Source organism: Vicia villosa, linkage group LG3, assembly GCF_029867415.1.
Source record: "Vicia villosa cultivar HV-30 ecotype Madison, WI linkage group LG3, Vvil1.0, whole genome shotgun sequence".
Classification (NCBI taxonomy): domain Eukaryota; kingdom Viridiplantae; phylum Streptophyta; class Magnoliopsida; order Fabales; family Fabaceae; genus Vicia; species Vicia villosa.
In genome coordinates, this window is record NC_081182.1 from 103500218 (window position 1) to 103526638 (window position 26421).

General features: G+C 34.8%; 1 protein-coding gene across 1 annotated transcript; it reads right to left on the reverse strand.

The window, feature by feature from the left end:
* Positions 1–17371: 17371 nt before the first annotated feature.
* LOC131656465 (probable amino acid permease 7) lies at positions 17372–20180 on the reverse strand. The gene is made up of 8 exons (XM_058926178.1): positions 20102–20180; positions 19723–19956; positions 19541–19634; positions 19105–19137; positions 18406–18587; positions 18185–18318; positions 17868–18095; positions 17372–17773 (listed from the first exon to the last, which is right to left on the reverse strand). Exons 1-8 carry the CDS (start codon positions 20178–20180, stop codon positions 17372–17374), a joined length of 1386 nt encoding a protein of 461 aa, XP_058782161.1.
* Between the last annotated feature and the right edge of the window lie 6241 nt (positions 20181–26421).

Sequence of the window (26421 nt, forward strand, 5' to 3'; positions counted from 1 at the left end):
TTCAGAAGAGGAAGATTCTGATGAAGAACAAGCTAATGTGGTACTAATGGCTGAAGCCAACACAAGTGGAGCGATTTCATAGAGTGAGCTGACAACTGATAATGACTCAGACTCTGATGATTAAGAAGAATGGATGTTCACGATACACGACGAAAGAAAGGGGTATGTTCCAAGAGTTAGAACTTAAGCCTGGAGACATTGTTGGTTTTAGAGGTAATCACAAAGGCAAGATTATTGGCTCTGAAAACATATGTAAGTGGAAAGGTATGTCAGAAGCTATATCGTGGAATGATAGGCTCCCTCTTATATTTGACTGCTTCTAGACCTAATATTTTATTCAATGTTCATTTGTGTTCTAGATTCCAATCTGATCCTAGAGAATCTCATTTAACTGCTGTTAAGAGGATTCTTAGGTATCTGAAAGTAAAAAACGAACCTTGGCTTGATGTATGAGAAAACATCAAAGTATAATCTTTATAGTTTCTGTGATGCAGATTACGTTGGAGATAGATTAGAAATGAAGAGCACTTATGAAAACTGTCAATTTCTAAGAAACAATCTGATCTCATGGTCAAGTAAGAGGCAATCAACAATTGCTCTTTCATCAGCAGGAGCAGAATACATCTCAGCTTCTTTGTGCATTACTCAGATGCTATGGATGAAGAGTCAAAATGGTACCTCATAAGGTGAGGGGTATCTGGGTAATTTTGTTTAGGAGAATACATCAGATGGTACCTCATAAGGTGGGGGTATATGATTTGTTGAATAGAATTAGAGTGTTTTTAAGATTTGATTTGTTGTTATTTTTTAATGGATAACACATCAGATGACCCCTCATAAGGTGGGGGTATTTGAATGCTTTATTCCTTAAAATTTTTTAGTATGATTAAAGTGTTTTAGAAAACTGGAAAAAAACTTTGGCTTTATTCCTTAAAACTTTGGCTTTCCGAAGGGGATGATAACACACGGTTTTTTCATAATTCCTTAAAAGATAGGAGAAGAAGGAATGCTTTATGCTCCATTGAGACCAGGAGGGGGAGGATGGAAGAGGTCATGGAGATTAAAGAATTCATTTTTAAGCATTTTGAAGGTTTCTATCAAGAAGAGGTTTGTTCTAGACCGGAGCCACATGGGATTAACTTGAATAAGCTATCGATGGTGGATTCCTTGGAGTTAGAAAAACCTATCTCCGGAGAGGAGGTCAAGGATGCTATTTGGTCGTGTGATGGGAATAAAGTCCGGGTCCGGATGGTTATTCTTTGGAATTCTTCAAAAGATTTTGGTTTCTCCTTAAAGACGACTTGATGAAGTTATGCAACGATTTCCACTCAAAAGGTACGCTTGTCAAAGCTATCACTTCCTCTTTTCTTGCGCTTATTCCTAAAAAGAAGAATCCGCAAGACTTGTCCGAGTACCGTCCTATTTGTCTAGTGGGGAGCATATACAAGATTATAGCAAAGATTTTGGCGGCTAGAATAAGATGTGTCTTGGATAAATTGGTTTCTCCTAATCAAACCGCTTTTGTTCCGGGTAGGAGTATGATGGATGGGGTTCTAATGGTAAACGAAATTCTCGATTGGGCAAAAAGAAAAAAGAGGGGGTGTCTTTTACTCAAAGTGGATTTTGAAAAGGCTTACGATTCTATCTCTTGGAATTACCTTAGGTGGATTATGGGAAGAATGGGGTTCGGGAAGAGATGGTTGAAATGGATGGAATCTTGTATCTTCACTAGTCATATGTCCGTTTTGGTGAACGGTAGCGCTACCAAAGAGTTCAAAGTTCAAAAAGGTTTACGTCAAGGCGATCTGATTTCCCCTTTTCTCTTTGTCATTGCTATGGAAGGTCTTAGTGCGCTTATGAAGAAATCGGTGGAGGTGGGGGATTTTAAACCGTTTAAATATGGCGAGGAAGATTATGTGGACATTCTCCAATTTGCGGACGATACCGTAATTATTGGAGAACCTTCTTGTGATAATCTTTGGAACATGAAAGTGTTGTTGAGAGGCTTTGAGCTTGTTTCCGGTTTGAAAATTAACTTTCACAAAAGCAATTTTTTCGGAATTCATATTGGAGAGTGGCTTTCTTACTCGGCAACCTCTTTCCTTTCTTGCAAAAAAGGAACTTTTCCTTTTAAATTTCTTGGTGTGTGGGTGGGTGAAGGTGCTAACAAGAGGAGAGCGTGGAAGGAGGTAATTTCTAACATCAAAGCAAGATTGTCGATGTGGAAGGGGAGAAATATCTCCATAGGTGGAAGGGTCACTCTTATTGGTTCGGTGCTTAATGCAATCCCAATCTTCACTCTTTCTTTTTTTAAAGCTCCGAACAAAGTTATTCAAGAGATTAGAGGCCTCCTTAGTAATTTCTTGTGGAAAGGGAATGTGAACAAAAGAAGCATTCATTGGGTGAAGTGGGAGAATGTTTGTAAACCTAAGGAGAAAGGTGGATTAGGAATTAGGGATGTTGGTGATATGAATAGATCCCTCCTTCTCAAATGGAAGTGGAGAATTTTGAAGGAGGACAAAGCCATTTGGAGTAGATTTCTTCTCTTGAGATATCAAAATCCGAAATTCAAAGTGTTAGCTTCTAGCGGGGAAGTTTTAAACCGTGATGATTCTAGTTGGTGGAGAGACATCATCCTTAACGATTTTAAAGAGGAGGATTCCGTTGAAGGCTTCAAAGATTGGGTCAAATGTGAACTCAAAAGAGGTAATAACATTCTTTTTTGGCATAGTTGTTGGTTGGGTCATCAAACTCTTCGCGTTTCCTTCCCGCATTTGTTCGATCTTTCAACCAATAAACTTTCCAAAGTTAGTGATGTCTTCTCTTGGAATGATGGTGCTTTTAAGTGGAACATTAACGGTCTCTTCGAAATTGACGATTTCGTTCACTTGAATCCGGATTTCACTCATGACGCCTTAAATGGTACTCTGACGGATTTTGTTCTTCAAGTAAGGGAGCTAAAAGTGTTGCTAGAAGGAATAGTTCCGAACAATACGGAAGAAGACGACTTCCATTGGAAGCTAAACCCAAATGGCGTGTTCTCGGTTGCAAGTGTATCTAACTTGGTAGCTAATGCAAAAGACATGGCCTGGTCAACTAATGTCATCAATTTGTTGGAAGCTATGTGGAAGGCTAAGATTCCGAAAAAGGTCAAAATCTTTTGTTGGAGATTTTTCATAGATAGACTTCCTCTAAAAGACCTTTTGGCCCATAGAGGTGTCTCTAACTTCAACTCTATGGATTGTTTATTTTGCTCCAATCATCCGGAATCATCGGAACACCTCTTCTTTCAATGTCAAGTTTCGAAAGCGGTATGGGAAAATATCTACACTTGGTTGGGAGATGACTTGGAGTTTACCTTGGAGGAGTTCAAAAGTTTTGGTTACATCCAAGAAAAAGTGAGGAAATCCAACACTAGAGTTAAATTAAACTCAATTTGGTTAGCTCTAATTTGGTGCATTTGGATAATGAGAAATGCCATTATTTTTGATAATGCTTCTTTTAGCTTTGAAGTGGTGATCTCCAACATTTTGTTCTTTTCTTGGAGATGGTTGTGTAATAGTGACTCTACTTCTAGGACTATTTTTTATGATTGGTACAAGTTACCTTTAAACTGTTTTAACTCTATTTAGAGTTCTTGTTGTAAGGGTTGCACCCCTAGTGCGATATCTTATATCATTGCTTATTAAAAAAAAAGAAAACTGGAAAAAAGAAAGAAAAGAGGGAATGAAATTGAATGGAATGACTATCCTATTGTTATCATGTTATGGTTTGAATACTAATATTTTTGGTGTTTTTAATATTAAAATAGAAAATAAAATCTAATTTTAAAATATATTTTTTGGATTTTTTATCAATTGAATCTAACTACATGAACAAGCATATTTTTTTGAATTGATTTTATTTTAAGGATTTATGTCCAGTTTATAAGTGAGATATGTACAAGAGGTAGAATTATTTAATAACAAGTGAAACGAAAATAATTTTCATTATTAGGAGTAACAACTAACCACATCTTTTGTATTTTGATAATAAAAGAGATATTTTTGTATTTTTTTCAATCTTTTACGACTAAATTAAAACTAACTAAATTAATCTAATAAAATAAAGCCTAATTAAATTAATTGACTAACACTAATTAAATAAACTCTATTTCTTTTGTATATATTTTTTTTATGAATTTTTTTACTATAATACATTAACCTAAATAAGAAACACACAACTAATTATAATCTAACTAATCTACATACGTGACCACACATAATTTGACTCGAATTATACATAAAATAAGTTAATTACAATTGGAAGTAAATTAAAGAAAAGTTTTAATTGAAATTAAACAAAAAAATTTATTTGCTTCTAAAAAAAAAGACTCTAATCTAATTCGAGTGAATAGTACGAACAACCAAAAATCATATACAATCAAAGAAACAACACAAAAAAAAAAAACAAAAAACAATAGGATAAGTTCAAAATTTTATATTTCAGGTCTAAGAATAATGCAAAAAAAAAATTCAACAAGTTACATTTCAGGGCCAAATTCAGCAACCTGAAGTGCCGTGACCCAATTAAGCTGCTTTCTCCTCCCTCGTTAATCCTTCTGACTCCTCTTTTTTCCTTCGGTGCAAATTTCCTTCTCTAGATTGATGAAGTTTTTGAGGTTTTGTTGTTATTCCTCGATGTGAAAAATAACAACTTTAGGAGTGAATTTCTAAATTTTGGATCATTAGGAATGAAAAAACTAGGCCTTCATATATATGAAAATTAGGGTTTGGCATTGAATGAGATCAATCTATTTAAGGCAAGTTTTTTAGAGATTAAGATTTGGCCAGAGTCTTAATGAGTAAGACTCTGAATTTGGACGGTTTGTTGATTAGGTGCAAGATTGGATATGGGAGAAACTGTTTTGAGAAAATATTTTTTCTACTTTAGATTTTTGGCTATTTTTTGCATAAAATTATGATTTTATAAAAAATATTTTAAAATATGCTAACTAAAAGAAAACGAAAATACTATTTAAATAATTAAAAAAATATTTTTTTACCTTTTTTGAATGAAAACACGCAAAAATAGAGTAAAATACAAAATGCAGGCAACTGTGCTATCTCAATTATTCAAAATAAATTAGAAATTAAAAACATATAAAGGGTGGGCAATTCTGAGGTATAACAATGTGACTTTAAATCCTTGCCTCAACTCGAGTGTAGTAACCAAATGAATAACCCATATCACAAAATCTTTTGATCCCAAGCCTTAGGAGCTTAATGAGACGAATGATTATGACTATTATGATTTAGTGAAAAAAGTGAAATCAAGAGGGCAAAGTTAGGGGTGCAACACAGGCATTGCCGATGGTTTCTTCTCTAAGGGGTCTATTCATAGGCGTATAATGGATGGTATAATTAGGGTGGCAGATGGGGCATTTTTGTACCATCGACATCGTGCCAAGACAGGTGGGGCACTTGACGGTAGAGGCAGAGTAGCCACCAAACAACATGGTGGACGTAAAGGCAGGGCCAGAGGTAGAGGAGGATGTTGTCCAGCACACACAATAGTGATGTCTGTGTTTTTATTGATGTCTGTATTTTGATTACATTATATACTTTATTATGATTATTTATTTCACACTATTAGGATGATTTATACGATGTACTCTTTTGGTGTAGTATATTCCATTGTCTTTAAAAATTTCACTACTTTGATGTATTATAATTTGATATTCCATTTTGTTAAAAATATTGGAGTTTAAGAGTAAAATTTAGTTGATTTAAAAATATAAGAGAAAGTTCTGTAGATATATCTGCGGAATATTCTGTTTTTAACACGTTTCGTAGATACATCTAGGGAAGATTCACTGAACTGAATTAATTTGAAACTCCTCAACGTTCATTATGTTTTTAATGCTTCCTTAGATGTATCTACGGAAAAAACTAAATTTTGTTAAAAAAAAATACTTCCGATTATGTATCTACGAAAGCAGAGAACATAATTAAAATTTCGTCTGGATAAAAATATCAACGGGTGTAGTGAGATATTCTTTCTATTTATAAATAAGGGTATAGTACATCTATCAATTTTCTTTGATTTTTGTATTTGAAAGATAGAGTTAACTAGCTAAGTAGTATCATTACTATTGGTAAATATTTATGTTAGGGAACAACTTCTCCACCCATTACAAAAAGATGGGTAGTGTACTTTCAGCCAATCACATTACACCATTTAACTTTTACATATTTAATTATTTATTAAATAGTATATTTGTTTATTGTTTTAGAGACATTTTACACTAAAGATAACTTTATCCACCTTTTTAAGTTGAGTAAATAAGAATTCACCTTTATGTTAATGGAGTATCATATTTTTCCTGGAAATAATAAAAACACTTCAGTCAAGCTATAAAATGATGCAGTAGCAGAATTAGGTGAAAAGTGTTGAAGTTTCAAAAATGGGAAGAAGTTTCAAAAATGGGAAGTAACAGAAACGATGAGGGTTCAAAATGGTTGAAACACGGTTGTAGTGATCATCAAATATTGTTGGCGGGAGAGGGTGATTTCTCCTTCACCCTTTGTCTAGCAAAAGCTTTTGCTTCTGCAACAAATATTGTAGGTTCTTCTTTTGACACTCATGGTTTTTTTCTAGCTCTTCTCTCTTTTTGACACACAGTTTTTTTTTTTTTTTTGTTGCTGTTAATAACTTGTAGTACTTGTGACAAAGTTTGTAGCTTTTGCAACATTTTAGTACAAAATGCTTTGACTTAACTTTTGTTATTGATAATTATGGCTGTTCATGGTAGAAAAACTGAACCGAATAAATCCCTAGTAAAAATTTACTCGAATTGAACAAAACTGTTTCAATTTATTAAGAATCGAACTCAACCAAAATTATTAGTTTGGTATACCGTTTTGAAATTCTTTCCAAACCAAACCGTTAGAATTTTTTTCTTTCCAAACCAAACCGTTTATCGAAGAACCAAATCGTTAAGTTATTTTTCAAATTTTTTTAAAACATGTTTTAAGCATTTTTCATTTTCAGTTCGGTTTTAGTTACGGTTTGGTTCTAGAACTGTTTGTGCATAATGGTTTGATTCGCTATCCAAACATAACGGTCGGTTATTTTGACTTGCGTTCGGTTCGATTCGATTCAATTCTTGGATTTTTTTGACCAGCCCTATTGATAATGCTCTTGTGTTAATGTAGATGATGTTATAAAGAAGTACAAGAATGCAAAGTCAAATATAGATGAACCGAAGAAATGTTAGAACAAGATTTGTTCTGATCAATTATCTTAGTTTTGATGATAACAATAATATGAATTTTGCTTAAGATAATATGGTACTCTAATCCAATGCAATTTCCCTTTCAGGAAATATATAAAGAGTACGCATAATTCAGCGCTCAGAAGCTTTGTCTCAAGGGTTCAGCATGCAACATCAGAACATGGTCTGGCAAGACATCAGAAGATGGTCGAAGCAGAATCAGAACATGGGTCTATGGAAGCATCAGAAGAACAAGAGAACAGAAGCACTGAAGTTCTGATGGTATCACGCTCAGAAGCACTTCAAGGTCAGAAGATCAGAAGATGCTATGCACCAAGCTGTTTGACTCTGATGATATTCAAACGTTGTATTCACAAACATCAGATCAGAAGAAAGTACAAGTGGCAAGCTACGCTGACTGACAAAAGGAACGTTAAAAGCTACTAAAGGCTACGTCAGTAGACACAGCGTGAACAAGGCTCGAGGTAGTTGACAAAAGCGTATAACATTAAATGCGATGCTGTACGGAACACGCAAAGCATTAAATGCACTCAACGGTCATCTTCTCCAACGCCTATAAATATGAAGTTCTGATGAGAAGCAAGGTTAACGATCCTGAACTAAACAACGCCTATTAACTTGCTGAAACTCTGTTCAAAATCAAAGCTCAGAATCTTCATCTTCATCAAAGCTCACTACATTGCTGTTGTAATATATTAGTGAGATTAAGCTTAAACGTTAAGAGAAATATCACAGTTTGTGATTATCGCTTTTAAGAAGCAATTGTAATACTCTTAGAATTGATTACATTAAGTTGTAAGGAACTAGAGTGATCGTGTGGATCAGAATACTCTAGGAAGTCTTAGAGGTTATCTAAGCAGGTTGTAACTAGAGTGATCGTGTGGATCAGTATACTCTAGAAAAGTCTTAGAGGGTATCTAAGCAGTTGTTCCTGGAGTGATCAGTGTGTGATCAGAAGACTCTGGAAGACTTAGTTGCTGACTAAGTGGAGAACCATTGTAATCCGTGCGATTAGTGGATTAAATCCTCAGTTGAGGTAAATCATCTCTGCGGGGGTGGACTGGAGTAGTTTAGTTAACAACGAACCAGGATAAAAATATCTGTGCAACTTATTTTTATCTGTCAAGTTTTTAAAGCTACACTTATTCAAACCCCCCCCCCCCCCTTTCTAAGTGTTTTTCTATCCTTCAATTGGCATCAGAGCGCCGGTTCTAAGGTGCAAGCACTTAACCGTGTTTAGAAAAGATTCAGGAAGAGAAAAACGCTTCAGTAAAAGATGGTTGATGAAAGTGAAAAGTCTACACCTGCATCTACATCTGGCTCTGCTGAGCAATACAACGGTAACAATGGTTATACTAGACCGCCGGTATTTGATGGTGAAAACTTTGAATACTGGAAAGATAAACTGGAAAGTTACTTTCTTGGTCTAGATGGTGATCTATGGGATCTTCTGATGGATGGTTACAAACATCCAGTAAATGCCAGAGGCGTAAAGCTGACAAGGCAAGAAATGAATGATGATCAGAAGAAGCTTTTCAGGAATCATCATAAATGCAGAACTGTTTTGCTGAATGCTATCTCTCATGCTGAGTATGAGAAGATATCTAACAGGGAAACGGCCTATGACATATATGAGTCCTTGAAAATGACTCATGAAGGAAATGCTCAAGTCAAGGAGACTAAAGCTCTAGCTTTAATCCAGAAGTATGAAGCCTTCAAGATGGAGGATGATGAAGACATTGAAAAGATGTTTTCAAGATTTCAAACTCTTACTGCTGGATTGAGAGTTCTTGACAAGGGATACACCAAGGCTGACCATGTAAAGAAGATCATCAGAAGCTTACCCAGAAGATGGGGTCCTATGGTGACTGCATTCAAGATTGCAAAGAATCTGAATGAAGTTTCTCTGGAAGAGCTTATCAGTGCCTTGAGAAGTCATGAAATAGAGCTGGACGCAAATGAGCCTCAAAAGAAAGGTAAGTCTATTGCATTAAAATCCAATATCAAGAAATGCACTAACGCTTTTTAGGCTAGAGAAGAAGATCCTGAAGAATCAGAATCTGAAGAAGAAGATGAACTGTCCTTGATCTCCAGAAGGCTAAATCAACTCTGGAAGACCAAGCAAAGGAAGTTCAGAGGCTTCAGAAGTTCAAAGAAATTTGAACGTGGAGAATCTTCTGATGACAGAAGATTTGACAAGAAGAAGGTCATGTGCTATGAATGCAATGAGCCTGGACACTTCAAGAATGAATGTCCAAAACTTCAGAAGGAAAATCCCAAGAAGAAGTTTCATAAGAAGAAAGGTCTTATGGCAACCTGGGATGAGTCAGAAGATGATTCAGACTCTGAAGATGAGCAGGCCAACTGTGCGCTGATGGCGACAGAAGATGACGGATCAGAATCTACATCAGAATCAGATTCTGAAGAGGTATTTTCTGAACTTACTAGAGATGAGTTAGTTTCCGGTCTAACTGAACTTCTGGAACTCAAGTCTCAGATTAGTCTCAAATACAAAAAGCTGAAAAAGCTATTTGAATTTGAAACAAAGAAGCTTGAGTTGGAGAATTCTGAATTAAAAGAAAAACTTTTAAAATTATCCAATAATGTTGGATCTCCTTCTGATTCAGAAAAATCCACTCCTAGTCTAAACCATATTCTGAAAGAATATGATTTAAGTTTCAGGAAGTTCTTATCTAGAAGTATTGGCAGAAGTCAGCTAGCTTCTATGATATATGCTGTGTCTGGAAACAAAAGAGTCGGCATTGGTTTTGAGGGTGAAACCCCATACAAACTTGAACCTGTTGATGAAATGAAATTCACATACAAGCCATTGTATGATCAGTTCAAGTATGGCCACTCCCATGATATTAGGCACACTTCACATGCTCAAAGTTTTCACATAACACACACCAAAAGGCATGTGACACAACCTAGGAAATATCATGAAACTCACATTAAAAATTATCATGCTGTTCCTCCTATTGCTTACAATGTTAAACCCAAGTTCAATCAGAACTTGAGAAAATCTAACAAGAAAGGACCCAAGAAAATGTGGGTACCTAAGGATAAGATTATTCCTATTGCAGATATCCTTGACTGCAACAAGGACAAAGCACAACATGTCATGGTACCTGGACTCTGGATGCTCACGACACATGACAGGAAGAAGGTCTATGTTCCAAGACCTGGTGCTTAAGTCTGGAGGAGAAGTCAAGTTTGGAGGAGATCAGAAGGGCAAGATAATTGGCTCTGGAACTATAAAGTCTGGTAACTCTCCTTCCATTTCTAATGTACTTCTTGTAGAAGGTTTAACACATAACCTCTTATCTATCAGTCAATTGAGTGACAATGGTTATGATATAATCTTTAATCAAGAGTCTTGCAAGGCTGTAAATCAGAAGGATGGCTCAATCCTATTTACAGGAAAGAGGAAGAACAACATTTATAAGACAGAAATGCAAGATCTTATGAGTCAGAAGGTGACTTGTCTTATGTCTGTTTCTGAAGAGCAGTGGGTCTGGCACAGAAGATTAGGTCATGCTAGTTTGAGAAAGATTTCTCAGATTAACAAACTGAATCTGGTCAGAGGACTCCCTAATCTGAAATTCAAATCAGATGCTCTTTGTGAAGCATGTCAGAAGGGCAAGTTCTCCAAACCTGCATTCAAGTCCAAGAATGTTGTTTCTACCTCAAGGCCATTAGAACTCTTGCACATTGATCTGTTTGGCCCAGTCAAAACAGCATCTGTCAGAGGGAAGAAATATGGATTAGTCATCGTAGATGATTATAGCCGCTGGACATGGGTAAAATTCTTGAAACACAAGGATGAGACTCATTCAGTGTTCTTTGATTTCTGCATTCAGATTCAATCTGAAAAAGAGTGTAAAATCATAAAGGTCAGAAGTGATCATGGTGGTGAATTTGAGAACAGATCCTTTGAAGAATTCTTCAAAGAAAATGGTATTGCCCATGATTTCTCTTGTCCTAGAACTCCACAGCAAAATGGAGTTGTAGAACGAAAGAATAGGACTCTGCAAGAAATGGCCAGAACCATGATCAATGAAACCAATATGGCTAAGCATTTCTGGGCAGAAGCAATAAACACTGCATGCTATATTCAGAATAGAATCTCTATCAGACCTATTCTAAATAAGACTCCTTATGAATTGTGGAAGAATAGAAAGCCCAACATTTCATATTTCCATCCTTTTGGATGTGTATGCTTTATTCTGAACACTAAAGATCATCTTGGTAAGTTTGATTCCAAAGCACAAAAATGTTTCCTTCTTGGATATTCTGAACGCTCAAAAGGCTACAGAGTATACAATACTGAAACATTGATTGTAGAAGAATCAATCAATATCAGGTTTGATGATAAGCTTGGTTCTGAAAAACCAAAGCAGTTTGATAATTTTGCAGATTGGGATATTGATATATCAGAAGTTGTTGAGCCAAGAAGCAACGCATCAGAAGCAGAGCTTCTCAGAAGCAAAGAATCTGAAGATCAAGTATCAGCTTCTCTGGAGAATCTAAGCATTTCTGAAGAACCATCTGTCAGAAGATCATCCAGACTCATCTCTGGTCATTCAGAAGATGTCATTCTTGGAAAGAAGGATGATCCAATCAGAACAAGAGCATTCCTTAAGAACAATGCAGATTGTCAATTAGGTCTTGTATCTTTGATCGAGCCAACTTCTGTTGATCATGCTCTAGAAGATCCAGACTGGATAATTGCTATGCAAGAAGAACTGAATCAGTTTACAAGGAATGATGTTTGGGATCTTGTTCCTAGACCAGATGGATTCAATATAATCGGTACAAAATGGGTCTTCAGAAACAAGCTCAGTGAGAAAGGTGAAGTGGAGTTTGCTGAGTCTATGCAGGCTGAGTTTGAAATGAGCATGATGGGAGAACTCAAGTATTTCCTTGGAATACAAATAAATCAAACATCAGAAGGAACGTATGTTCACCAAACCAAGTATGTGAAGGAACTTCTGAAGAAGTTTAATCTTCTAGACTGCAAAGAAGCCAAAACTCCTATGCATCCAACATGCATCCTAGGTAAGGATGAGGTAAGTAAGAAGGTAGATCAGAAGGTATACAGAGGTATGATTGGATCTCTTCTATATCTGACTGCTTCTAGACCTGACATTCTGTTCAGTGTTTGTTTGTGTGCTAGATTCCAATCAGATCCTAGAGAATCTCATTTAACTGCTGTTAAGAGAATTCTAAGGTATCTGAAAGGTACTACTAATGTTGGCTTAGTTTACAGAAAATCTAAAGAATACAACTTAGTAGGATTCTGCGATGCTGATTATGCTGGAGACAGAATTGAAAGAAAAAGTACTTCAGGAAGTTGCCAATTTCTTGGAAGTCATTTGATCTCTTGGTATAGCAAGAAGCAAGCAACTATTGCTCTATCAACAACAGAAGCAGAATATGTCGCTGCTGCTGGTTGCAGTACACAGATGCTCTGGATGAAGAGTCAGCTAGAAGATTATCAGATATTTGAGAGTAACATTCCTATATTCTGTGATAATACTTCTGCTATATGTTTATCTAAGAATCCTATTCTTCATTCAAAAGCTAAACATATTGAGATTAAACATCATTTCATAAGGGACTATGTTCAGAAGGGTGTTATATCTTTAAACTTTGTTGATACAGACCATCAATGGGCTGATATCTTTACAAAACCCCTGGCTGAAGATAGGTTTAAGTTCATTCTGAAGAACATCAGTATGGATTTATGCCCAGAATGAGAAGATGAGAAGGTCTTATGTATGAGTATCTTCTGAAATGAAAATGGACTATTTTTTAATTAGAAGTTCTGATTGAAATCTTTTAGAAATTATGACTCGGTTATTACTAACGTTTCATTGTCTAAGTTGATTCAGAACCTCTTTTAAAGCAAAACAGCTGTAACGTTTTATCTCGGGATGGTAAACCTGTCGTTACTATTCATGGATAAGCGCGCGTGCAGTTGAAGGGACGCCGACCATAGGTAACTGTGCTAGTCACCTCATTTGTCTTTATTATCTCTCCTCACGTCACGTAACATTAAATGCTTTTCATCATTTACTCTCTTTCAGTTTTTCTTTATATTCTTCAAACACTTCTCCTTCCCTCTCATATTTTCTCTATTAACTCTATCTTTTTGCATTCATATCAAACCCTAGCTGTTCATTATCTGCAAATCCATCATGAACTCTTCATCAAGCCCAGGAAACCATGGAAAAGATCAAAACAAAAAGAGGAAAGCTGTTGAAACATCTCCTTCCAAACCCAAAAAGATAAAAATCACCTATGATCCTCTCAAGGTGAATCCATTCGAAGCAATGTTATCTGGAAACTATTCTAGACGTGTGTTTCAACCCCCTGGTGAAAGCCCTCCATCATCTCCATCTTCTTCCTCATCTTGTTTCCTTCTAGACTCAACTTCCTCTTCATCTAACCTTTCCTCTCCCTCAACCCATTCCAAAGAAATCTCCTCATCTTCACCTGCTGAGAATGTTGTCTCTGATAAAGATTGTGGAAGATCTGCATCAGAACCAAGTCTCCCTGACCCCTCGCCTGGAAGCCCAAGAAGCAGTCAATGAGGCGTTTCACTCCTTCATGGCATGCTGGCACAGACTTTGTCTTAGCTAGGGTCTTAGGTTTTGGTCTTTGTAGTTTTCTTTCCGTGTTGCATCTGCTTGTTAAACATCTTTTTGTAATCCTTTTTGATTATAAATGAAAAAGTTTCTTTGTTTTACATTCCAGTGATTTTATTTGTCGTTTTATTCATCTGAATCTTTTGAAATATTCTTTTTGATGTTATGACAAAAAGGGGGAGAAGATAAATGATAAATGATTTGATTAATCTATCAGTTACTGGGTAAAGCTCCCACACATTTACTAACAAGAACTGCACGTTCTATATGGTTTAAGTGTTTTGCAGGTATAAAGAAGTGAAGAGAATCTTCAAAGCAAACACAAGAAGCAAAACCATGGAAACTGAAGCAAGCTGAGTGCTATCAAGCTTCAGAGATCAGAAGCAAGAAAGAAGAATGAATCAGAAGCACTGATAATAGAATTTGATCCATATTTGTCTATCTGCTTTGACAAAATTCTATTTGCTCTGATACATTATTTTAGCCTATATGGCTCTGATACATATCATGTGTTCTAATATACATTTTATGTTCTGACTCGTTCATGCTGACTTTTGTCGTTTAGTTTTTGTTCTGTAACATTTCAGGATGTAGAGATGCTCTGATGATGCTCTGGTACATTCAACAATGTTCTGATACAAATCTAGCATGAAGTGATGTTGGTAGAAATTCAAAGCTCTGAAGCTATCCGAGGGAAGCAGAAATCAGAAGCTGCGAATGTTCTAAAGATCCAGAAAACTCAAGTTCTGAAGCTGTCCTAAATGGAAGCAGAAATCAGAAGCTGTGAATGTTCAGAAGATCAAAGAAATTCAAGTTCCGAAGCTGTCCTAGATGGAAGCAGAAATCAGAAGCTGTGAATGTTCAGAAGATCAAAGAAATTCAAGTTCTGAAGCTGTCCTAGATGGAAGCAGGAATCAGAAGCTGTGAGTGTTCTAGGGATCTAAAGAAATTCTAGTTCTGAAGCTGTCCAATGGAAGCAGAAGTCATAAGCTATGAATTCTCTGAAGACAGAAGCCTATATGATCGTCTCTACCGAAATAATCAGGGAAGTCTTTTATTAAAGTTCTTCGAGTATTTATTTCAGGGGGAGATTATTTATCTCAGGGGGAGATTGTTAATCTCAGGGGGAGACATATTCATATGCTTATGCTATAGCTGTGTAATTTGTCTTTTGCCGTCTGTTCTTTCTGATAGCAAATTCATATCATTTATATATGTTTTTGTCATCATCAAAAAGGGGGAGATTGTTAGAACAAGATTTGTTCTGATCAATTATCTTAGTTTTGATGATAACAATAATATGAATTTTGCTTAAGATAATATGGTACTCTAATCCAATGCAATTTCCCTTTCAGGAAATATATAAAGAGTACGCATAATTCAGCGCTCAGAAGCTTTGTCTCAAGGGTTCAGCATGCAACATCAGAACATGGTCTGGCAAGACATCAGAAGATGGTCGAAGCAGAATCAGAACATGGGTCTATGGAAGCATCAGAAGAACAAGAGAACAGAAGCACTGAAGTTCTGATGGTATCACGCTCAGAAGCACTTCAAGGTCAGAAGATCAGAAGATGCTATGCACCAAGCTGTTTGACTCTGATGATATTCAAACGTTGTATTCACAAACATCAGATCAGAAGAAAGTACAAGTGGCAAGCTACGCTGACTGACAAAAGGAACGTTAAAAGCTACTAAAGGCTACGTCAGTAGACACAGCGTGAACAAGGCTCGAGGTAGTTGACAAAAGCGTATAACATTAAATGCGATGCTGTACGGAACACACAAAGCATTAAATGCACTCAACGGTCATCTTCTCCAACGCCTATAAATATGAAGTTCTGATGAGAAGCAAGGTTAACGATCCTGAACTAAACAACGCCTATTAACTTGCTGAAACTCTGTTCAAAATCAAAGCTCAGAATCTTCATCTTCATCAAAGCTCACTACATTGCTGTTGTAATATATTAGTGAGATTAAGCTTAAACGTTAAGAGAAATATCACAGTTTGTGATTATCGCTTTTAAGAAGCAATTGTAATACTCTTAGAATTGATTACATTAAGTTGTAAGGAACTAGAGTGATCGTGTGGATCAGAATACTCTAGGAAGTCTTAGAGGTTATCTAAGCAGGTTGTAACTAGAGTGATCGTGTGGATCAGTATACTCTAGAAAAGTCTTAGAGGGTATCTAAGCAGTTGTTCCTGGAGTGATCAGTGTGTGATCAGAAGACTCTGGAAGACTTAGTTGCTGACTAAGTGGAGAACCATTGTAATCCGTGCGATTAGTGGATTAAATCCTCAGTTGAGGTAAATCATCTCTGCGGGGGTGGACTGGAGTAGTTTAGTTAACAACGAACCAGGATAAAAATATCTGTGCAACTTATTTTTATCTGTCAAGTTTTTAAAGCTACACTTATTCAAACCCCCCCTTTCTAAGTGTTTTTCTATCCTTCAAGAAACTCTGAGCATGTTATATTCACTTTTAAATATGAGGAGTTTTGATCGTGTTATATTCAACTTCCCTCATGCAGGCTTTCATGGGAAGATGGAACACAACTTGTCAATGATATATAATTTCTAAACAGAACTTCCAATTCAAAATATAAACATAAAATCTTCCCTTAAACAAAGCCAATGATCAAAACCAAAAACACACCTCTTTGATAGAGAATTCAGATAAGTTTGGTCATACATCAAGAGTAAACCTTCAAAATAAGGTTTGTACTTGATAATATCCTCTTGAAAGAAATAAAAAGAAAAATATTAAATAATTCTTCCTCCAAATGCAACAAGGCTAATAGGGTTTTCTTTATGAATAATATCTGTTCGGAATATTAAGATCCGAAATCTTTTTGAGTAATTAAATCGAATCAAACTAGTCCTCCCGTCTTTTTTTCTAAACAACATATCATTCTTTTTTTTTTTTCATTCCAATAGGATGCCCAAGAGAAGTTAAATATTCTATAGTGAAGATTTTACAAAGCATGTTGGGTCATTCTACTATGTCTCAATCTTTTTTTAATTGTCAAACATTTTAGTTTTAATTAAATTAAAAAAATCATATCATAATAATTAAAGAAGTCAACTCAGGAAATAAAATACACAAAATAAAAAACTATGCATATCAGGAAAATTTGAAAGTTAATTTTCATACTAGATATTAAATTATGGATTTTAGGGGCATTAATGATTATTTCACAATGAATAGTAAAAAAAATTAGAGAAAACAAAGTACAAAAATAATTAACTCAATAGGAAATCCAAAAATAAAGGATTTAGTAGAGAGTACAGCTCCATCCATAGGTAAAAACAATAAAAACTATTGATAACAAAGAGCGAATTTATTGGAACAGGCACGCTTCTTCGATGTGAGTTATACATCAAGTATCATTCCATGTTTCTTCCAAGTGAGTTATACAGTTAATCCTTATATAACTCTGAAAACTATTTTAGTTTCTCACGTATGATTCCTTCAAATGATCCGATAAATCCCATCATTGTGACAAGAAAACAAGCAAAGCTAAATATCCGCAGAACAATCCGTTTTCTAGTCCAAGCTCCAATTTTGTTCTGTACAAGGTACATCTCAACAGGGAAATATATAGCCAATGGCCAGAAATTTATGCCTCCTAATACTCCCAGAACTTGGTTGAAGTATGGAAATAAGATTGCAAGTCCAATGGTTGAAATGACATAGGTTGTTCTGAAACAAAACCTGAAAAGATTTATCTCAAAAGCCGGTAATAGAGGAAGTTTCACTCTATGAAAATCATTCACAAACACACTGTTGGGGTATTTCTTTGAACACCATCTATCAGCAGCGCTATATATTGGTTGACTAAATATCTGTTGAAAAGACTATACAAATTAAATCATTGAAGAGTGTAAATGGTTTCTTAATATTAAAAAAAAGGATTTTGATTGGTAAGAGTAGTAGTACCTGATATCCTCCGACCAAATGAATGATAATACAAACGTTGGCGATGTCAATAAGCCAAAAAGGCTCGTAAAATCCAAACCCTGTCAATAGATTTCCTGGTGCAGCATTTCCAAATGCTGCATATCCAAAGCATCCACAACATAGGTAGAAGAATGTTGTAATGCCGATTGAAGTCAGAGAGGCCTTTTTCATGGTTTGATTCTCTGATGGAGGAGACTCTAAAGTGTCCTATACTCAGAAAAATTCAATAATTTATTTAATATGTATATATAAAAAAAATTGCCCTTTACTCATCAAATTTGAATATGAAATGTTACTTGTATCTCAAGAAGCAGCATTGGGTATGGATAGGAAAAGCTAATGTCACCAATTGCTTGAAAGATTATCCAGATTTTGTCTGCAATATTAGCAGTTTGTACTCCTGTCAAACTTCCCATAATTCTTCCATTTTCTGCAAAATCAAAACAAGTCCTATGAAATATGAACCAAGAGACTTGAATATAAAGATAATCTTAAATTGACAGAAATTGAGTCTTACGTATGACTGTTGATATGCCAAGTCCTAGTCCAATGAAGGAGTATGAAAATGACATTATTGCGGCAATAACTGAAACCCAGGTCATGTTATGGAGATCCGGTATGAATGACATTACAATCTGAACAAGTCCAAACAGCACCATATATAGATTACCACCATAACTACAAGGAGCGTTGTGTCCTATGAAGCACAGACTCCGACACGGACACCGGGACACGACACGACACGGACACTCCGACACCGATAATGTTGAAAACATAGGACACCGACACCGCTACATATAAGCTAATATTAGAGTTTCATTTATATATTGATTAAAATTAATGTCTTTAGTTCTTGATTGATAACATTGTTTCAATACATGTTTAACCCTTTTAGATGTGTGTGAGATTTGTCCAAAAAATATATAAATGTATGTTGAAGCAAAGAAAAAAAACAAATATTTGTTTGAAACATTTGTCTGAGTTGTCGAACATATGTGGTATGAGTGTCATACGAGTGTCAGACACTGATTAAAAGAGTGTCGAAGCAAAGAAAAAAACCATTTTTTTAAGGGACACTTGTCTGACTTTTCCGACACTTGTTTGACTTTTCCGACACGTGTCGTACGGGTGTCATACAAGTGTCGGACACCGACACGTGTCGGACACCGTGACACGCCTACTCCTAGAGGTGTCCGTGTTTCATAGGTTGTGTCCTTCGTTGTGATAGCAATTTGATCTCAGAATAGCCCTGCATTATTAATTGCATTATTAACTAGTAGAATAAACATGTGTCATTGCTTGTTGACAAAAAAATAACAAATATGGTAACTGTCGAAATTACGGTAAAATGAATGCTTATGTCACTAGAGAGAGCAATCCATTTAAAGAAATGGTTTTCCCATACAAAACAGTATTCTTTTAATACATTATCATACATACATCATACATACAAACCATACAAAAACACAGTACTTGATGATTGGCATTAATAGTATTGTTAAATTATGATTAAATATGAGATTCTTTGCTTTTATTTATTTATTTTTGAAGCTATTGGAATTTTTCATGAATTGTTGAGAAAGTTTTGAGAGCTATTTGTTCCAACGGATATTGCATAAGTCGCACTCTAATTTAATCAACCGAAAAATTACCTCAAACTGGTTGCTGTGGTAATTACATAGGCAATACTAGTCACATACAAGCTCAAGAATTGAAGGAAACCAGCCACATATGTTCTTTTCGTACCTGAACCAACATTAAACTCAAGTTGAAGTTATAATTGTTATGGCATAATTTCACATAGTACATAATAAAGTGTTGAATGTGTTCTTACCAAGATTGACTCTCACAGCATCGATGTAAGAGTAGTTTCTTTTTCCAGTTACAGGGTCAGGACTTCGGTAACAATCAGACAAAATGTTGGAAGAAATATAGGTAGCTATTGCACAAGAAAGCAAGGCAATTGGCCCTCCAATCCATCCTAATTGAGCAATACTCCATGCCAACGACAAAACACCGGAGCCAATAACAGCTGCGATGATGTGTGCCACAGCACTTTTCAGATTTCCTGCAGAAATTATAGCAGGAATTCAGTATTCAAATTCAAGCTACGATGTTAATCTCGGATAGTGATATAGACCCTCTAAAATGGTATAGTATGCTATTGACAAGAAAGAATTCAAGTGTATGAAAATTGGAATAGAAAAATTTACCAGTTCTTTTGGGACGTCCATCATCATCATAATCAGCAGAAGCAATTCTTGTTAATTGTAGAGAGTTTTGTACAACCATCTTTATCCAAGCATATAAAATTCAATGGAAGTCAAAGCTTAAAACAATAAAAACAAACTAGGTTGCAGAGTGGAGCGTAAATAGAAACATTCACGTTAGACATCAAAGTTAACAATAATATATATAGTCAAAGTGGTGTAACAGTTTTGAGATATTTCATATAAAAAGATAAAATTAGTTTCACGTGAAATATTTTTGTTGAGAGATTCTAGTTAACTATAAGTTAACAGGAAAAAATATATACGAAGGTTTTGACTTTTTGAGAGATTCTAATTAGTTTTGATTTTTTCTTAAAGACTCAAGTACCCTTGAATACAAACATAAAAAATTCTCTTATACACAATCAATTACAAAATTTTAATTAATTAAAAAAATAAGATTTTCTCTCTCATAAATAAAAAATAAATTAAAATTTATATAAATTAAATTTTTTTTCAGTTTTTATTGCAATTGTTCCTAAGAATATGGATTCATGATTATTTTCATGCAAGAATTCCTCTAAATTTAAAATAAAAAAATCAAACAAGGTCGGCTCTACTTCTCTTTGTTTGTTTCTCTCTCTTTCAATAGTAAAATTAGGAAATTTGTTGTGATATTTAACTATATCCCCACTTTACATTGAAAATTAATTAAGATTATGAATCTTTTTGATAAAAATTAATAGTGAATAATATATAAAAATAAAAAAAAGTAAATAGTTGATAAAATAATTTTTAGTTGACAGGGATAATAAATATAAATTTATAACATGTTACCATTTTTTTCTCCAATTTTGATTATAAATTTTATTTTACATTTTAAATTCATCAAATAATCAATATATTTAATTTATAAATACAGTGGTTATTCATTAAATTTAAAGACTACCATATATATTAATTATTTAATGAACTTATAAATAACAAAATATAATGATAATTCAATAATTTTAAAAAATAAAGTTTTTTTACAATATAATAGATATCAATTTTAGCTCGGCCCATCACATCATGAGATTTTGAGGTAAAATATGAAATTACATTCTTTTAACATAATAACAATTGAATAAAATTAATATATATTTATTTAAATTGCATGAGTAACTTCATAACAGGCTTGAATACAACACATTGAAACAAACATGGGATGAGAATATATCTTAAAAGAGTAAATTATATTGTTTATTTTGGATTTTGGTAAACAACTGCTAGTCGTTCAAAATAGATACTTTGGTGACTTACAAGATTTAATAGATTAATCCTAGGACATAAGGGTATAGTTTTTGTTTTAGATTTTTCTATTTGTAAGTTTTTTGATGTTGAAGATTAATTTAAAAGTAATGCAAAGAAGGCTTATATATAAAACAAAATGCAGGAAAAAAAGGTAATTTTGACTGAAATTTAAATTGAATGAAAATGACTTGAATGTAAATGAGTTAACATTTGAATAAAATATGATGTTTCATACGTACATATTCCCAGGAAACTCTTTCTCAACAACACTCAGATACTTTGAGTTATTTTTAGTTTGATACAATATTGAACACACCAAAATCTAATGCTAAGGCCCCTATTTATACTACTTCGACAGTAATGGTAAAGAGCGGTCTTTTCTCCAGAGGATGACACATTCTTGTTTGCATGTATTTTGCCTTTCATAGGTCTCCACGGGTCTTTTCAAAGAATGTATAAGATCAAGATACAGTTATTAGCCTTATTTTGAATTTATCCTTGTGGAACTCACCTTTGAGTTATTCCAAAAAACCTTCTATACCCTAGCGTAGCACAATATTGCCAATATAACAACCTCTTCGCAAAGTCTCAGTCAAAATTACCTAACTTCCCGTCGAAGTCACTGTGTTTACCTCAAATATTTCCTTAAGTTTTATTAGGACATCTCACACCCTCTTGCGTGTCAAAATTACAACTAATAAATCGTCCCCCCAAAAATGTCTTTTTCGACCGAATGGAGAAAGGGACATTTTTTTGAAAGCTTTCGACGCCACAATACTTACTGTTGTGACGTCATGGTCATGATGACCACTTTTCCAAATGTCTCGTCGAGACGTGCTATGGTGCAACCTGTTAGAACAAGATTGAGAATCTATGTTCAGAATGTAGTTTTGATGATAACAAGCATATATTTTGTTAGTAACAATTTTATTACTAATGATTTCATTGAGTGTGCAGATATTATGTTGAAAGCCTTATTCAACATTCATAATGTCAGTATCAGAAAATAATATCAGATACATGAAGTTTCGGTAGAAGATCATCATAAGTTCTGAAGGTGCACGCAATAGACAAATAAAAGCAACAACAACAAAGTCACATGAGAACCTTGAAAGAAGATACAACTTCAGCCTATAAAATGTATAAAATACAAAGCATTCAGAATCAAGGGAAAATGTCGTTAAAAACATAATCATTAGCTAAACAACTACAACACTTTAATGGAACAACTCTCGAGGTTGATTGAAGAAGCTACCCACATGCCGCTTATTGGAGAAAACAAAAGTAAAAAGCAACACACCAGCATTTAATGTGCTCTCCAAAGATAAAGATAACGGATACAATCTAAAAGGTACAAATAGAAGAAAGATTCATCATGGAAAGTGTGGTTCGAAAAGATGTAGTGCTCAGGACTGCAAAAATCACTAAAGTGATTAAAGCTTAAACAAAAGCAATCTGAAACACCATCTTTTTAGAAACTGTCAAACAATGTTCTTAATCTGCTTGAAGAGAAGAATAGAAGATCAAAACAAGAAGCAACACTGAATAAGAACTGTTGTTCTTAATCTGCTTGAAGAGAAGAATAGAAGACCAAAACAAGAAGCAACTCTGAATAAGAACTATTGTTCTTAATCTGCTTGAAAAGAAGAAAAGAAGACCAAAACAAGAAGCAACTCTGAATAAGAACTGTTGTCCTTAATCTGCTTGAAAAGAAGAATAGAAGATTAAAACAAGAAGCAACTCTGAATAAGAACTGTTGTTCTTAATATGCTTAAAGGAAAGAATAGAAGATGCAGACAAGAAGACTCAAAACGATTATTCACTTGAAAGAAATTACTTGTCTTGGTATCAAATAATTTGTATTTAGAACATCAGCTTACTTAAGAAGCACTGTATGAAATACAATTCAATTGGTAATGATTCCTTGAGTGACCAAGTAAAGGTCGGAAGCTTGAGAAGACAGTGATGGTGGTCATCGTGGAAATCCTCTTGGAGACCAGGTCTTGGTCAGAAGTCCGGGAGTCATTGGATGTTATATATGTGGATCAGATCACTGAACAGTCCATTGCAGTTAATCACGAGCAGTTGGCTTGTGCAGGGTTACTAGATTGATGAACGTTATATCTCGTTGAGATCACTGAACGGTTCAGTCATCTAGGGGTTAGTCACTCGCTGATAGCTTGTGCAGGGTTAGTCACAGTAGTTGGCTGTGTAGGTTGTTAGTCACGGTGGTTGATCGTGCAGTTGTAATCATGTTGGGTTATAGTGGATTAAGTCCTCTGTTGAAAGGAAAATCACCTGAGGAAGGTGGACTGAAGGTAGCCTTATTTAGAAGGTGATCTAGGATAAAAATAAATGTGTCTTTTACTTTCTGTACAATTCATTTAACTCAGAACATTCACGCAGAATGTCTTCCGAACTGTACTGAGACAAGTCAGAAGTTCTGATGATATAAAGAAGTTAAAATGAATATCTCATTGGTTATGAAAATCCATTCTAAACATGCTTCCGAAACATCAAAAGCATAACCAGACGATGAGAGACTAAGAGAAAGAAAGTAATTTTAAAGAAAGGAAAAATAAACATTGAAGAACACAATTCAAACCCCCCTTTCTTGTGTTTTTCTCCACCTTCAATTGGTATCAGAGCATGGCTCTGTTATTGATCTCAGGATCAAACACTTAATCGTGTAGAGGATCCAGAAGAAGAAAAACCATACTGAGTAGAAAACAAAAGTAATATTCCAACATTCAGTATAAATAGAAGATGTCAAGGCAAGATCTTAAGACTCTGAGCTCATCATCTACATATCAACAAAGAAATTTCGAAGAGGCTAAAGACATTTCAAGAAGATCGTGTGCATAATGAAATGTGCATAATGAAATATTCAAAGTCAAACAATTGTAGCCGTCACTGGTCTGCTGATCAACTTCAAATTCATCTGAACAAATCAATGAAGAAGACACGGTAGTACAGATTTTCTGAAGCAAGAACAAAATGAACTTCTACATCAGAAGATACTCTATCTCTCTCTCTCTCTCTCTCTCTCTCTCTCTCAAAAAGCTGAAGAAGAATGCTAAAGTCCAAAGAAGTCAATCAATATAAACAATATAGGTTCTTCTCACGATTCTAGAGCAAAGGACAAACTCAACTCAGTCCATTCAGAAGTTCATAATGAAAAAGGGCTGCTTCCCACTAATCCTAAGATGGGAACACGTGTAAGTCTCTTAAAGATCATGCGTGCAAGGTATGGTGACAAAACACTAGGTAAATATTTCAATAACTTCATAAGTCACGTTCTCACCCTTGATTATCTGATACATTAAATGTTTAGCATAATTATTTCTTTTTAATCTCTGATAAAATATTCTTTTTATGTTGTCTTTTTAAATCTCAAATTTATTTACTTTTATAATTTTGTTTAATGCATGTGCTTACCCTATAAATAGTTTTTGAAACCACTCAGTCTCCTTTTCTGCTCTCTTGTTCGTTCAGAAACCCTATACTCTTCCTTCTTCCTCCTTCTCTCTTTCGCTAAGAACCTCAACCGCACATCAATGGCGTCTGTTTCATCATCTCGTCAAAACCCTGATAACAGCCTCCAAACCAAGGATTATATTGAACCTCAATGGACCATGCTCATTCCTGTGGATAAGTTAGAAGTTATCTGTGAATACATGATTGATTTGGAAAACATTATAGAAAACGGACTCGACTTGCTTTCGGCTGTTGAGTTTCAAGGATGTGGAAATTTCTTTAATCGGTTAATTGGACCATTTTTCCCTCATCTTGTTAAAGAATTTTGGATTCATGCGGTTACTACTCCAAAAGAAATTCTTTCAATGGTCATGGGTAAACATATTGTTATTACAGAAAACCTAATCAGACAGTTAATTGGTCTTGAAGGAGTAGGAGTAGTTGGAATTGCTGACGGAAGACCAGATATGGAAGCAGTTTATACTGAAATCTTTAAGAATGGAAAACCCTCTTCAAAATTCAAAGATATGAAGGAATATTACCAAGTCTGGGCAAAAATCTTCCTGGGCTTTATCTTCCATCGAAAAGCAACAAGCTCCTCAGATTATGTCAATACCGATCAACAATTCCTACTCTAATGTCTAGGTAAGGATATCAAGATTGATCTATCATATATTCTCTTCAAACATTTGGGGACTCATGTCAACAAGTCCAGAGAAAATAGGAAGAATGAAATTCAGAGAAACCGGATTCCTCTTTCAAGGTTGATTTCAGATATTCTGACAGAAAATGGCCTAGTAGCTCATTTAGCTGAGGCAAAACTTGTGGAAGTATTAGAACCAATAAGTGGAAAAACTCTAAGTGGGAAGAATCTGAAGAAGATGAAAATTATCAAGGAAATTGTCTGTCCACCCACTTCTTATACATCAAGCTTCATTAATCAAAGGAGAGTTCAGATCAATGACTTTCCTCTGTTCAATGTTGGAGATACTCCAGATATCATTCTTAACTTCATCGAACTGAACAAGCAGACAGGCATACCAATTGATCCAGCCTGGCTTCAGGGAAGAAATGACCCTATTCCAGAAGTTCGTATGAAGAAGAAGAAATCCAAGAAAAGAAAGGTAGCAGAAGAAGGAACCTCTACCAATGATCAGAAGAGAAAGAAGAAAAAGTATCCAGGTGTTTACCCAGAAAAATGGTAAACAAGCGCTAGTTTCCTTTTTAAAGGTTACTTTTGCGGAATCAACTAGAATACTCCAGGACTAATTGCTTTATTTTGTTGTATTATGTGTATTGGGTTTGTATTAAATGCAACAGTAACTTTAAAATAAAAGTAAACACTGAAATTAAAGGCTTTAAAGTAAATCAAAGCAATAAAAAAGCAGTAAATGTGCACTGAAAGATGAGATATAACGTAAAATGATTGCATTAATTAAACTGGTACGCATACGTACATTCCAAAGTTGCACTCGTTACTCATTTTTGCACAGAGATTTGAGTTTACTTGTGTTTTTGTAGAAAATGCGGACCCCTAACTATTCCTATGGAAC